Below are 15717 nucleotides of genomic sequence, written 5' to 3' on the forward strand. Positions count from 1 at the left end.
TACCAGAATGCTTGACTGCAGCCATTCTTACATATGGATCATAACTTAGTGAATAATTGAATTCTATGGAGCAGCCCTCATTTATTCCACATTTCTCAGGTCTCAGTATCCTTTTCAGGCTCCCTTCTTTGCACGGCTTTGCTCTAGCTGTGTCTGCTGGCCTTGAGGTCCCACAGTTCTCCCCCACTGCTGTGCCTTTGTTCTACTCCAATTCCCTGCATACATTTTCAGACCCAGTCGTTCGTCTACATCTGAGTCAGAGTAATAGAAGAAAAATCCCACAGCTTTGTGTGGGTGTCCAGGGTATTCACTACCAGCAGCAATTTTGCTGCAGACGCAATATTGGGGAAGGTATGCCAGACCAGCTTCTCCTGGACGTATGGGAAACAAAATTTTTCGAAGTCCATGTGCAAAACCTGATGCAAAGCTTCCACCAGAGTCCCTTTTCTTGTCCTTGTGCTCTAAGTTTTTTGAGCTCTTTAAACTATCATGGAGGAAGCTTTATCAAAGTACACATGAGAATTTTGTCAGAATGCCTGTAGGGTGTACACTTTAGGGGTGCAAATTTTTGCAGACAAGTGGCATGAAAAATGAGGCAATATTCCTCATCAGTTTAGTTTTCCTCACTAGCAATAATTGGAAATCCAGTATTTTACAGTTACAGCTTTTTTTCTTCCTAGAATTGTGTTTTCTTTCCCATTTTTTTTTTCAGCTGTCACTTGGGTAATTATTCCTGCACATAGTCAAGAATGGAGCAAAAGAAAGAATATGTGTCTCCTGAAGAACACAAATCTAACTTTCTACAGCTTCTTCTTTTTTTTTTTTTTTTCCTTTTCTATGGAATTTCAGGCATGAAAAATTCTGTTTCTCTCTAAATCCAAGGTCATAATTATTTGATTTGCATGGTGTCCCAGCAGTGCACTCTGGCTTTTTTCATCATGTATTGATACAGACAAATCTTTCTCTTATTTTTTACTTTTTTATTTATTTCTGAAAATGAGGCAGTAATCTCACCTTTTGGTAAAAATAATGATTCTGAGTTATAAGGTATGTCTTTAAAAAATGCACACTAAAATCATACTTGTTAGATCTTATATTTCCATGGGAAACTTTTATACATTAGAAAAACCAGCTTAGGAAACAAAGTTTACTCATTAGTATATTATTTCAAAATTACTCATGTGACATGACACAGTTCCTTATTTGATGCTCTGAACTTCCTTGTAGTTGTTGAGTCTTAAAAAGGGTTTGTTAATCCACTTCAGTACAGTGGGGTTTTCTCGCAAGGCAGTGCTTTGGTCTTACAAGGTCAAGGGAAGAAAGGAGTGAAATTTTTGCCATGTCTCTCTACTTGTCCCTGATTTTTCTACTCTCCATTAGTACATCTCTTCAAATGTCTGGTAAGTTTTGCCCTCTGCTTAGTGTGGAGGTTTTCAAGTTCTTTAACATGTGTTCTAGTTATCTCCCTTAGTGGGCAGTGAACTTAGATCTAGTCACAGCATATAATTTGAAAATGTTATGTCTAGCTTGATGTTTGGTGATACCTGCATAGGCATTCTCTTTCCTTTACCCAGGTTTATGAGTGAAAGGAATGTGCCAACAGATGTGGCCATAACCTTGGCAGTGCTGGTTCTTGAGAAAGCAGACAAAATCTGATTTCCCTTTACTCCATTGGAGGCTAGAAGAGCAGTGAATTCTCAGCATGCATGGAACTACTGGCTGATGTGTGCTTTGGGTTTCTTGGCAGCTCATATAGACCATAGTATACTGATCAGTGCATATTAAAAACTTATTTCCAAGCTGAGAGCTTTAGGAAGAACCTTAAAATCTCCCATTCATTATATTACACACCCTTCTACTACTGAGAGGGAAAAGAAATTACAGTGTCTTTTCCACGGCAAGTTCCCAGATGGAGAACTCTGAAGTCCAGCACTATTGCTTGAATGGCAGCAGGGACTGTGCAATGCACCAGTGATCTAATCCACCACAGGACAATTTCTTCTGGGCATGCTTTTGGGTGAGACCAAGCGAGCTCTAACCCATCCTCTGCTAACCTTCCCAAAAACAACTGTAGTCAGAGAGCTCTGTCAGGCTAATTATTATCTGGTTTGATCTATAGGCTTTCAGAGCTACAATACCAAGGCTGTTAAACCACTCCCTGTCACCTTTGGGATGGGAGGGCTATGAAGGCCCAGTTAAGTACTCTGGCCTTGGCAAGAAACCTTGGGTAAAAGCTGATGAACTGCTGAGTGAGTTGGGTGATGTTGCCTGTCACCTAGAAGCGAGCAAAGAGATGCAAGCTGAGCTGCAAAAGAGTGAAGATTTGGAGGAGGCTTTTTGGCCAAGTTGATCTTAAGAAGCAAAACTCTGATGTTCAGTGTCTCACATTTCTATTTACAAATGTAGTTATTAATAGCACTTAGGATATTGGCTAAGTTTAACTGTTCTAAGAACTGATGATGCTGCAAATTGTGGCTTCCCTCCTGAAAAACCTACAAATAAAACTCTATGAAGAAATGAATTTTCGCACAGCTGTTAAAAATTCCCAAGATAATTAACCAAAAATGAAAAACCATCACTTTCTTGGTGAGATGAAAATGACAATATTACTCTGGGCCAAATATAAAAATTATTTAGTTTTGAGTATGTAAATGATTTTTAATAGCTCTAAAGCAAAAATAGTCCTCTTACTTGCAGAATAAAAGCCCATTTAAATATGATTTTGTGGAACTTTGAAGAAATGATGAAATGTAATGTAATAAGGTCATTTTTGACATACTTTTTAAGACCACTGTGGTTTCAGGAGGGGTATGAAGAAGCACAATTTCTCTTGAAAGAACTGTATTTTCAGATCTTGTGTTTTTTCATTTTAAGAATATTTCAATAAATACTCTTCATACCAATGATTAACTTCCCTTGATTTATTTCTCTATGAACTATATATACTATTTTGTGGTTGTTTTTTTTTTATTTGGTTTGGTTTTGCTGGTTGGTTTGGGTTTGTTTTTTGGTGTTTGGTTTTTGATTTTTTTTTTTTTTTTGGTAGCAGACTGTCATATAGCAACTAATTGCCTGTATCTCCAAAGAAACCTCTCCTCAAATGTTTGCATTATCATTTTATTTTATAGGTAGGGGAATATTTTCAATCTACAATGAAGATAACAAGCTCTGTGCCCAAGCTCAGAACTCTAGCTCAGTCATAACCACCACTTGTGATGAGCAGGATGAGTTTCAGAAGTTCAGGTGGGTCTCCCCCACGCAGCTGCTGAGCGTGGCTCTCAAGCTGTGCCTGGGCGTGCTCGCCAAGGACGACGAGGCTGCCGTCACCTTGGAATCCTGCAACAGGACAAATGAACTCCAGTGGTGGGAATGTAGAAATGAGACGCTTGCAACCCATGGCAAGGATTTATTTCTCAACTATGGCAAGGGGAAAGGAAAGAAAATGAGGCTGTCCAAAGCATCCAGCAAAGGGAGCAGGTGGAAAATCCATGGAAGTTTAGACAGTGTGTGCTCTCAGCGCTATGAGGGTGAGTACTGAAATTCCATTTCTATTTCTTGGTAACATGACTGCCCCTTCCTACAAAGCATGCCACTTCCTGCTTGACAGGCAGCAACTATTTTCTTAGAGTGACATCTGCAGAGGAGCTAATAATAAATAGGATGTAGAAATGAAAGGTGAATATATCTGTATACTTTTCAGCAAATACAGTTGTATGAATATATCTGTATACTTTTCAGCAAATACAGTTGTATGCATTTCTGCATAACTTAAAAAGTGAAATTCTTTCAAATGATAGAATAAAATTACAAAGGCCCATGATGTAAACATAAGGAAGAATGGGAATTCTGTTTGTACAACAACAGCAAAAGGAAATCTATGAGTTTTTTTAAATATATCTGATCAATTTGTAGAAGAGATGATTGTGTTGTGTTTAGTTTTTATTATTACTTTTGTTTGGTTTGACCTCTAATAATCTCTAAGAAGTGAATTTCTAGTTTAGATAGAAGGAATTCACCATTTACATTATTTACGTAGTGTTTTCCAGGCCTAGTAAAAACAAAAAGTAGAAAAAAACAAAAGAAAAAATGGTTCATAATGGTTTAGGATGCAATGTTTTATCATCCTGGAAAAAGGATGATGATGAAACAGTACCCTAGAGAGTAAGATCTTCTTTTGCTACAATTGTGTGGCTCTTGGGCTGTGTAGAGGGGGCACTCAGGATGAAGTAATCAATCCCCCTTCTGTTGAGGCACTAGTATGTTTGGAATTTAAATAACAATGGAATACATTTTTTGTTGTACACTACAGCTGTTGCACAGGAGTGAAGTTTGTCATAATCTTGTACAGACAGCAGCAAATTAGACTGAAAAGTCTTCCTAGCAGAGTCCTTGCAAATTTTAGATGTAGCTTCCTCTCATGAAGACTAATAAAAATATTGTGATACCTCCTTCCCAAGTTTTTTCAACTATGCAGGGGGGAAAAGAAGTGAATGGGCACTTTATTTAAGGACAAAACTGTGTATGCCATGGGAGAAGCTGAGTCACAGGAACCTTTGACAAAATAGTCCAGAAAACAATGGCATGACAAACTTAAACAGAAATTAGTTTGAGGCGCAATTAAGTATTTGAGAGTCTTTGTTCTGAATATTTTGACATAGTCATACCTGATTGGCACAACAGCCTTTTAGAGCTTTGGGATAACAAAGTACTGGTGTGTTGAGCCCTGCATCACTCAGCTTTGTCCACAGAAACCTGGCTATGAGTGCCACTGTGGTGAGCACCTGGTGCCAGCTGACAGCTGATCGGTGTTGATCTCTGCTTTTCTCCATAGATATCTATACACTGGGAGGAAATGCCTTTGGTGCACCCTGTGTGTTCCCTTTTAAGCATCAGGGAAAATGGTATGCTGAATGCATCCCTCGGAGGGATGACACAGACTCTCTCTGGTGTGCAACTTCTTCAGATTTTGATAAAGATCAATTGTTTGGAAACTGCCCACAAAAAGGTAATTTATTTATAAAAATCCCAGGAAAGCTGTTAAGCTAAAGTGTTAATCCACTGTCATGGTCAAGATGTTCTTGGGATGTGGAAGTAGCATTGGACAGTGAGCTGAATTCTGGCTTGCCTAGTTCACTGGTGAGCTGTGCAGCAAGGACATGAGCTGTGCAACAAGGACATGAGGCATCTGCTCTGCACTCCCACTGTCCTACAGTGTCCCCAGTGCTGGTACTTACAGGGAGTATTCTGAGGGTGGTGACTGGGACTGATGGACAAACAAAGAGGAAACCCTAGGGCTGGGTTTCAAGACAAAAGGAAGTGCAGTGGATGAGGAAGGTGAGATCTATCAGGAGGCTGTGGTGCATTATAGGATGGAGAACAGGAGGGCTTTAAAGAAGGGAAGGGTGCAGGACACACTGAAGGCAGTGACCTTCACCTGCCTTCAGTGCTTCCATACACAAATTCCCTGCCCCTTCATCCCCACTTCACCTGTGATGGTGTGGAAATGGTAATTTCTGTTTTAGTGGGTGGTCTGGAAGAGCATAAGAAGGATCTGAAGGTAAGAAATGGGTGTGGAGACCAAAACTTCTATATAGTGAAGAGAGAATTACTTGTAGAGGTAGAATTTATCAGTGAATGGGTTAATGTGGACTGAAATGTGAGAGAAGTAGATGTGTTACATAAATAAATAGGAACAGGGTCAATGCAGAAAATTTAGGTTTGTAAGGATAAATAATTCCGTATGTGATTAAAATACTTTTATTACTGAGTGGTCAAAGTATATTTATGTGAGGCAAAAAGTATGTGAAAATTATCAAATCACACAGTAATATAGTTTTAGTCTGCATCAAAGATTTATTTTCTGGTTAGCAAACATGATTCTCTTGTCAAATTGCTGGTATCATCTTTTATAGACACAACCCACAATAAGTTTTGGAAGACAAATCCTGTGACAGAAACACGGTATCAGATAAATGCAGAGTCACTTTTGACATGGCACCAAGCAAGAAAAAGCTGCCAGCAGCAGGATGCAGAATTATTGAGCATCACAGACCTTCGTGAAGAAATGTATTTATTAGGTAAAAATACCCTAAAATAATAATTTTAAACATGCTCTGTTTAAAATGTAAGTCAGATCCAAGGCTTTAACATGGATACTTATATATATCATAAAAATAGGTCTCAGTGACATTCTTATAAGAGTTGTCCTTCTCACAAAACCCTATATTAAAATAATGGAAATAATCTAACTTATGCTAAAAAATATATCACTCATTATTTAAAATATTATTTCCAGTTTTATTGAATAATTTTTAAAAATTAGAGACATTTAAAAAACTGACTATGTTTAGGGCTCACTAGTGACCTGGGCATCAATGCAAAACTCTGGATTGGTCTCTACGATGTTCTTGACAGTGGCTGGAAGTGGACTGGTGGAAGTCCTTTCAGATACCTCAACTGGGCTCCAGGTAAGTGAACTTTTCTTAAATGATGATCAACATCTGGACACCTGGGTCGGGTCAAAATTTCCTCCTCTTCTCTCTCCTCCTCTCCCCTCCCCATCACAGTGATGCTCCCATGTCACACCTCTTGGGATTTATCACTCTAAAGAATAATACCCCAGTGGCTTTGCAGCTGCAATGGTCTTGCACATTCCCTCCTGTGAAGGTGTGAAAAGTTTCACTGTTAACAGAGGGATTCTGTTGGTTTTTTTTTTTGTTTGTTTGTTTGATTTTGTTTTGTTTTGGTTTGGTTTGGTTTTTGTTTGTTTGTTTTGTTTTGTTTTGTTTTGTGTTTTTTTTTATTTTTTTTTTTTTTAAAGGAAATCCCTCTGTGGAATCTGGAAAAATATGTGGGACTTTCCAAGGTAGGAATGGTAAATGGGAAAACCAGCTGTGTGATCGGAAACTGGGATATATCTGCCAAAAGAGAAACACCTCCTTGGATTCTTTCACCATTGCCTCAGGTATGCTGGTCAAAAGATAAGGCTAATTGTACAGGCAGTGAGAAATACTGTGAGAATGTCATATATGAAAAGGCAATATATTGTCAAAACAAAAGGCTTACACTTGTTGACCTGGGTCAAATACTGAGAAAACTTTAATTTTCTAGCTAATTTTAAAGATGATGTTTAAATGTTGTTCATCATTTGAAAAGAGCCCAGGGTACTGAAAAAGGCAGAAATAGGTGTTTAGCCATGTTATCCAGACCATGAAATACTGATGAATATCCTCTCATATATACTCTAAACCTATATCCTGCTAAAAGATGTGTGCCAGAGTTCATGCTGTCTGCTCTCTGTGACACTTTTTGTTCTATTCTGGAAGGAAAAAATCAGACTGTGCATCTGGAACCTTTCCCCTGTTTAGTTCCCTTTTTACTTGAGGCAGACTAGCTTCTTAGCTATGTGAAGAAATTGCTCTGAAGTTGCTTAACAGGGAATTCCCAGCATGCACCTAACTTCACAGTACCTCCCTCCCCTAATATATACGAGTATATGAGATTATAAAGCTCAGGGGAGCATGCATATCCTGTACTTTCTGGCTGTATCCAGGCAGCTCACTTGGAAAGGTTTCTGACCCTGCTAACCTTCAAAGCATGTCTGGATCTTGCTTAGGGGAATGCAATTTGCCCAGGTCCAAACCATGCCCAAGGAGCATCAGCCAAAGCAGTTGATCACACACCAATTCTGGGCACACATCCTCCCCTCTTCGGTTTGCTCTGCAGGTGCAGAGCATGGGAACTTTCCAAGCAGTGAAAGGTGGGCTGGCCATACTGAATTCATACCAAGAAATCAGCGTGGAATAGTGTGTGGCATTTCTGTGCAGCTGGAATGCCTGGTATAACGTTTCTGGTATAATGTGGTTGTGTCTGGACTCTCTGATATATAATTTGGACTGTGTAGGAGCTCCAGTGGGCTCCTGAGCACCTAGTGTTTCCAGAGGAAAAAAAAAAAAAAACTACAATATTCACCAAGATAAGAGTCCCTGAGTAGGAAAAGAGGCCCTTTTCTGTAGAACTTGACTGTTCCCAGAGCCTCACTGAGAGGCATTTAACGTGGAGTTGTGCCTTGCACATTTGCATGTCAAATTACTCAGTATTTGCTTAATCCTGTAAAGCAGTTTTTTGGGAGCTCCAAGCACAAATAAGAGGGAAAATTTTGTTTTTTAATCTTTGTACCCTCAGACTTTGGCTCCTCTTCTCTTTCAGTATGTTCTCCAATATTTCAAGTTCATATCAACACAGGTAATTTTCTTTTTGATGTCTAGAATGGCTAGAACTTCTCATTAATAACGTAATTTTTTTAGGTGATTCAAAGCATTTTAAATGCCCCAAGGAATGGGTACCCTATGCAGGTCATTGCTACAGAATTTATAGAACACCAAAAATATGGAAAGAAGCCCAGTCTTCCTGCAGAAAAGAAGATGGAGAGCTGGCGAGCATTCATAATATTGAAGAGTACAGTTTTACAGTGTCACAGCTCGGGTACAGTGAGTATTCCTGAAGATCACTTTCTTTGGTTTTTTTTTTTTTTTTTTGGTTTGTTTGTTTGTTTTTTAATCTGGGATTATGCTGTTGCTATTATCCATTTAATCATTATAGCCATGGTCTTATATATTTTTTTTTAAGTTCTTCAGTCAGAAGTGGGTGTGAAATGTAATTATTCCATTATAAGATATATTCATACCTACAATTAACTTTGTGTTCTCAGAGCCAGATGATGAGCTCTGGATTGGTCTAAATGACTTCAGGATTCAAATGTACTTTGAATGGAGTGATGGCACACCTGTGACTTATACCAAATGGCACCACGGACAGCCAACCCATACTTGGAATAAGGCAGACTGCATCTTTATGAAGGGACAGGTAAAAATCCCTTCCTCACTCTAATACTTTCTTCTGGCCTTTTCCTCCTAAAGTGAAAATGTTCATGACAAAAAAAAAAAAAAAAAAAAAAGGAATGCTGGTAATATATATGAACTTGGTTTAATTTAGGATATCTTAGATCTTAGTGTGGAGGGATACTTGAGACTAGATCTAGGAAGCTGTCATGCACCAGAAGCAGTGCACTGCATGGAGAATTGGTCTTCTCTGAGACAATTCCTATCTGAAATTGGCTGAAACCATTCACCCTCCACATGGAACATGACTGATCATAGTCAAATAGATTTCTGGAGCATGGACTTTCTATTTTTTTCTCTAAAACTACTAAAATATATGCATTTAGTGCTACTTTGGAGTCACAAATCCAGATTTTATTTTATTTTCTAATAATTATATATATAAAAAAAGTGTAATGCTCTGGAAAAATACTTACACAAGATATATTTTCATATTTTATGTTTGGTTTATCCAGTATTTCCTTGACATATAGATCTGGTTCTATGAACATAATAGATGCTATGCTGGTGAGAATAGAGAGAAGCCTAATATTTCTTTCCTGCTCTCATCAGAATCTCATCTGAATTTTTAATAGATATGTTCTCACACCTCTGAAGAAATTGGCCTCTTATGTATGTATATGTATATGTATATGTATATGTATATGTATATGTATATGTATATGTATATGTATATGTATATGTATATGTATATGTATATCATTTATATTGATATATATCTCCCAAATACTGTATGTATTTGGGAATTTTGGAGAAAAAAACAAGGCAAGGAAGAGAGCTGAAACAGTTTCAGCCATAAGGTGACAGAAGGGCTCTTTCAGAGGATGGACATTCTTTTTGGACCTGAATTGTCTCTGACTTTCACTTCTCTTTGTGGTTTATTCTTACGATACGTAGGATGGATCCTGGGCTGACAGTGCTTGTGAAATGAAATTTGGCTACATCTGTAAAAGGAAACCCTTGGCTGAAGAAGCAGGGGAAGCTGAAGTTACTTACCCAGGCTGCCAGAAAGTAAGTGTAAAACAAAAGCAGCAAAAGGTGATTGTGTATTACTTTCACTTCCATGATAATAACTATGACAGAAGTAAATTATTTTGACTGTTCCTGTTGGAGCCTAGAAAACTGTTAGTTTCATAAGCATTGATACTTCTTAGACTGATAGGGAAACTTTTGCTTTATTTAACATAAATGTAGATTGACTTATTTTTTTATTCCCTTACAAGTGTATTTCACTCAGCTCTCTCTTACTGCAGAACTGATTGCTGTACCCATAAAAGCCCCTCTCTGCAGAGCAGTCTTTTCAGGGTGTAACAAACTGCCAAGGGTTGCATGCCTCCTCAGTTCTATCAGCCTGCCACAGGAATCAGGAATACTTGATCTGACTGTTTTGAAGGTTGTGAACTCTTGTAACAGCTACTTATGGAATGAGAAGGCAGAGCAAACTTTACACAGGGAGCTGCAAAGCGGCTGTGTCTGCCAGCCCCAAGGCATAACCACGGCTCACTGTTTGCAAAGATCCCTGGTGTGTCCTGTATCAAGGGACAACACATGGAGTTACGGTCACAAAGCTATGTTTGATTATCCTCTTGGTCCTTCCATGGCCTTTGGGATCAGTTTTGGCTTGGGGCGTGGTACTAGTGTGGCTTTTGGCAGTGCACAAAGCCATGCAATCTGACAGCCTCTCTGCACATCTCTGCTTCTACCCTGACAGGGCTGGATGAAGCATGGCTTTTTCTGTTACTCCTTGGTGCAGTTGCCAACAACATTTTCAGGTGCAAAAAAAGTTTGTGAAGAAAACAAAGGTTACCTGGCTACTGTAAGAGACAGGTATGGAAAAATAGCTCTTGTCCTCTAATATGTGTGTAACCAAGATGGAAGTGTTAAACAGAAATTTCTTCTTACTTAGCAGTTATTTATAATGTCTATCTACTGTGGCACCACTCTTTTCCAAGAAAATTTAGGGTAGAGCTGATGCATAATACATCAGGGACTTTTAGGTCAGCAATACAAATATTAAGGATATTGTTACTACACACTTAAACTGCTGTTGCCCCTGGGAATTAAAAAATTGGGTCACCTGCACAAATATAGATTGACAGATTGTTTTGAAACACTTTGAACTAAAAATAAATATATAAACATGGAACTATTTATTTCTCTTGGATTCAAGCTTTTCAACCTTTTTTTGTTTTCTTTGCAACAGCCACATCTGGAAGAATATTAAAATAAAAATAGATTTTTTTTTTTCCCCACAGTAACAAGATTTAAAGATCTAGAACTTATTATAAAACTCAGTAAAACACTGTAGCTCTTTTTTATACAGGATGAGAAATATAGACACATTAACTTAAGTATTGTTTGGCTTGTGTTCATTGCACAGTATAAAAGGTGAATAGAATCATCCTAAATTCTAGGTATAATTTACATTAGCAAAATGTAAGGGAAAAAATATTTTGTATGATAATTAGAACTATAGAAGTAAGATAATTACACTTGCTTCATTTCATACATATTGACAAATCACCTTAACCTTACCAGATTTGCTACCATGAACTGTGTGAAGAAATTAATAAATTCTGATAAAATGTGATGCAACAGTTTGGTGTTTACTCTTCACAGATATGAACAAGCTTTTCTGACCTCCATAATTGGATTCAAACCAGAAAAATACTTCTGGATTGGTCTTTCAGATGTGGAAGAACAGGGGACATTCAGGTGGGCTAGTGGAGACCCTGTCACCTTCACTCACTGGAATGTGGGAATGCCTGGTAAGTGCCATGGGACCATTGAGTTCCTGCTCTAGGGAATGATAAAGTGAGGATTTGAAAGTCAAAATGTGGTTTAGAAACTCTCTGGCATAAAGCAGCACAAAGGGTAATGCTGCTTTCTATTTGTGCTAAAGGGGTAGATCAGGGATTGAGGTAGCTCCTTCTTGAAGATCATTTAGGACTGCACATTCTGTTGGTATCATTAGGTTTTTGTTGTTTGATGGGTATTTTGAAGTAACTCCTAGCATAATGTAAAATGAACTTATATCAAAAAAAGTCTTTTAATGATTTAATAGGAATTCATATGAGCTATTGTGAGCTACTGGTATCCAAACAGAGAGGGAACAGGTTACTCTTAAATAAGCAGCAGATATTTTGAGAAGATGTAGTCATCCATAAGATTTACCAACTTTATATTTTATGCAGGAGAGGAGTCAGGCTGTGTGGCCATGGCAACAGGACGTTCAGCTGGGTTATGGGATATTTTGGACTGTGAAGAGACAAACACATTTCTCTGCAAGCAGCTGGTGGAGGGAGTTACCCCCCCTCCTCCTCCTCCAACAACATCCCCTCCCCTGTTTTGCCCAGAGGGATGGCTGTCTGTTTCTCAGAGCAGCTTCTGCTTCAAAGTAGGTGTTGCATTTCTGAATGCAAATGTTTGCCATTTAAATAAGAATAAATTTTGTCCATGCATGGAAGGTGGATTTTACCCTGCCGATTTGACAGACAGTCTGTGGTAACATGTCTCCAGCGATCCCCAAGTGGTATGGCTGGGAAATGTTGGAAAAAGCTGTATGTGTATGAACTGAAGTTTGGAGCTTCAGGAACTTTGAGATGACAGGAAAATCAATAATCAAATTTGATAGACAACCACGGGGCAAATGGTTGAACAATTAAATAGTAATAGAATGAGACCAGAAAATCAGAAGAAAGATAGAAGCCCATATCTGTGTTTTTAAATATCTGTAATATTCAATCCAGTATTTAATTGCCCACTTTCTATAGATTTTTCAGGGAGGAAGGGAAAAAATGCAAACATGGTTTGAAGCAAGAGATTTTTGCAGAGCTATTGGAGGAGATCTTGCATGTATCCACAGTGAAGAAGAACAAGACCTGATAGCTAGACTGTAAGTACCTGCAAAGCCCATCATTTAAATAGAAGAAGAAAAAAAAGTTAAATGCCTGTCTGAAAGACATAAAGGATTTCTGTTGATCAATTTCTACTTTACAATGATGGTGTAAAAAGTGGCAGAAAAAATGGGTAAAAAGAGGTGAGCAAAAGTTTTCTTGACACATCTCTGGGAAGGTGGTGCCATACAGTGAAGTAAACAAACTGCCTGAACATAAATAAAATAGAGAGAAGTATCATCAAAATTGGTTTTAACTGAAGTTAATTTAATGAGATAAAGATATTTTTACCTCCTGTGTAGCTGATCAGTAGATAAAATACTCTTGACTAAAAGAATATTTTGTGACTAAGTAATTGTGACTAAGAAAATAGTTGTGACTAAGAAAAGACTGACCTATTGATATGCTTGTATAGATGTTTAAATCAAGTCCATGAGTGCAGGCAGGTCTGAATATGAATGCCTAAGCTACTTAGTGGAACAAAGACCTTTACATATTTTTTCATTTAACTCAGTTTTTGTGGACTTTGTGATCTTTCCCATAAAGTTCTGTGTTTTACTGCTTCCTGGCACATGTACTGCCAGGCTGTTTTTCCCCACGTGACAATTGAACAATTTCTTTATATGATTGTCTCAAATTATACTTAGAGTATCAAGTGTGCTGACATTTATATAATGCTATACATTCCCTTCTCTGTTTCATGCTGTGTCTGATTCTCTCTATTTTAATCATTCAGAGACAGAGGTTATATTCACTTTTCTTACTGGATGGGTTTAAGTGCCTTGGACTCTGAAAGTGGATTTACATGGAGTGATGGTTCACCAGTGAGTAAATAATTTGTTATTCCAGCTTTTTGACACTTTTTTTTAAATATCTCTCTTGGCAGACAGCTCTCATCTCTCCTATATAAAATGCAAGTAACCTTAAGTCTTTAGTACTTGATTCTTTTGTACGAATTAGTCTTAAATCTTCTGATAGTTCATAATTATAGATAAAATACAGCATTTACACTAATGAAAGGTGATGGAGTCTAGCTCCTGATTTAAGCAAGTCTGATTGTGCTAATCTCTATATTCCCATTTTCATTTGCCGCTATAAATAATTTTGTATATCTACACTGGCTCATCTTTGCTGCCCTCATTGTCTTAAGTAGATAAGATCTGTCAGGCCCAAGGCCACATGGCAGCACCAATGGATTGTCTTGGGTTGGAACATCTGAGCAAGATAAACAACCCAGAAATCAGAGAACTTTTTTTTTTTTTTTTTTTTTAGAGCTTCACAGGAGAACATCAACTCTCCTGGTAACAAATGGGGCAAGAGCTGCCTCATTTATAGCTTATAAACGCACAGATGAATTATTGTTTTGTTCAAGCGTCATGCACTTCTTCTTAAAAGGTCTGGCATTAAAGAGCAAGATGGATCATGAAATGAAGTACATTCTTTTTTAACAGAATGATACAAGACAATTGTTTCCTTAAAAAGGAAAATAGTAACAAAGTTGTGTCTCCACTACAGGTAAATTTTGAAAAATGGTCACATGGAGAACCAAACAATTATGATGGAAATGAAAAATGTGGCGTGTTTACTGGCTATCTCAATATGAACTGGAACGATTTATTTTGTGAACACATGCTGGACTTTGCTTGCCAAATTAAGAAAGGTAAGATATCTTTCTCCCTTTAGTGACTTTTAGAGGTAGATAAGAACATCCTTCCCAGGCCAGATCATACTATCTGTATGTGTTAGAGACAGCTGTGCCATCAATCACAATAAAACAGTTTATACGTATAATTTCAGTAAAGGCAGTTGAAAACTATTAATTAATCCATGAAATACACAGGCATGTTTGGAAAGTATATGCAGTTTGTTGGGGAAGAGAAGCACAACAGCCTAAAGTTGGGCAGTTTCTTTAAGTTTAACTTATGATGAGCTCTAAAATGATGTTTGCTGAATATAGCCCTTTTTTCAGATACTCTGAGAAGTTCTGTGACAAAAATAAGCATATACTAAGTAACCCTTAAGATTATTATTTACAATTAAAATGCTAACTACTGTGTAAATATAATTGAGAGAGAGCTGAGAAACATAATATACTCAAATATTGATTTATATTGCAGGAGCCTCACTGAAACCAGAGCCTAATTCTACATTCAGTAAGTCTTGTGCTTCCATTGAAAAAAAATTCATTAACATGTAATGAAGTTAATTTCTATTATGGGTAATTAATGTTTTAATTTGCAGATTATGAATATGTTGTTGGTGAAGATGACTGGATAATATACAAACACAAGGAATACTACTTCAGCAAAGAATCAATGTCTATGGAAAGAGCCAGAGGTTTTTGCAAGAAGAATGGTGGTGACCTTGTTGTCATTGAGAGTGAAACTGAAAAAAATTTTCTTTGGAAATATGTAAGAAACATGTTTGCTTGAAAAATGCACCATTTTCTTTGAACTGAGGCACATTTTTTTGGCTGGTTTGTGAAATATTAGAAAGTGTTCCCCATCATTAAAAAAATAATCAGTTCCACCTTTCATCCTTTCATTGGCTTATCTACTTAAAAGCTTTATTATAATAATTATTTTAATAACTTGCTATAGATAGAAAAATTCTCCACTTCCTTTCAGGAATGCTCTCAGGATGCAACTTTCAAAGACTGCTCTGTTTAGCTGAAAGCTGCAATTACTAATTTTGATTTTTTTCTAACTCATTCTTTTAACAGAATTCAATAAAAGCTCTTTGTCAAAGTAGATCTCATATTTGCAGGAAATGTTTTAAGTTAGGATATTGTCTTATAGGAAAATAATGGCCTGGTGATGATATACTGTTTTGTAATTTAATAAAATCAAATTTTATTACGTTCTTTCCTCCGCATTGCTAAGTACAAACCCCCACAATTAACTGGCAGCCTTTCAGCAAAT

The 15717-nt window shown here is 37.4% G+C and overlaps 1 protein-coding gene across 1 annotated transcript in view; it reads left to right on the top strand.

Annotated features, from left to right (window-relative positions):
• The first annotated feature begins 1145 nt into the window (after positions 1 to 1145).
• The window catches only part of LOC110476205 (macrophage mannose receptor 1-like), a 30907-nt gene continuing 16335 nt past the window's right edge, over positions 1146 to 15717 (top strand). Inside the window, exons 1-17 of the mRNA XM_021540979.3 lie at positions 1146 to 1400; positions 3129 to 3527; positions 4832 to 5005; positions 5913 to 6077; positions 6351 to 6467; positions 6821 to 6964; positions 8307 to 8489; positions 8711 to 8865; positions 9798 to 9911; positions 10612 to 10727; positions 11520 to 11668; positions 12095 to 12297; positions 12674 to 12795; positions 13533 to 13620; positions 14312 to 14456; positions 14914 to 14949; positions 15038 to 15207. Coding sequence (XP_021396654.2) covers positions 1340 to 1400; positions 3129 to 3527; positions 4832 to 5005; positions 5913 to 6077; positions 6351 to 6467; positions 6821 to 6964; positions 8307 to 8489; positions 8711 to 8865; positions 9798 to 9911; positions 10612 to 10727; positions 11520 to 11668; positions 12095 to 12297; positions 12674 to 12795; positions 13533 to 13620; positions 14312 to 14456; positions 14914 to 14949; positions 15038 to 15207 — 2541 coding nt within the window. The 5' untranslated portion in view covers positions 1146 to 1339. The remainder of the gene's footprint in view (positions 1401 to 3128; positions 3528 to 4831; positions 5006 to 5912; positions 6078 to 6350; positions 6468 to 6820; positions 6965 to 8306; positions 8490 to 8710; positions 8866 to 9797; positions 9912 to 10611; positions 10728 to 11519; positions 11669 to 12094; positions 12298 to 12673; positions 12796 to 13532; positions 13621 to 14311; positions 14457 to 14913; positions 14950 to 15037; positions 15208 to 15717) is intronic.

Source organism: Lonchura striata, chromosome 1, assembly GCF_046129695.1.
Source record: "Lonchura striata isolate bLonStr1 chromosome 1, bLonStr1.mat, whole genome shotgun sequence".
NCBI classification, from domain to species: Eukaryota; Metazoa; Chordata; class Aves; order Passeriformes; family Estrildidae; genus Lonchura; species Lonchura striata.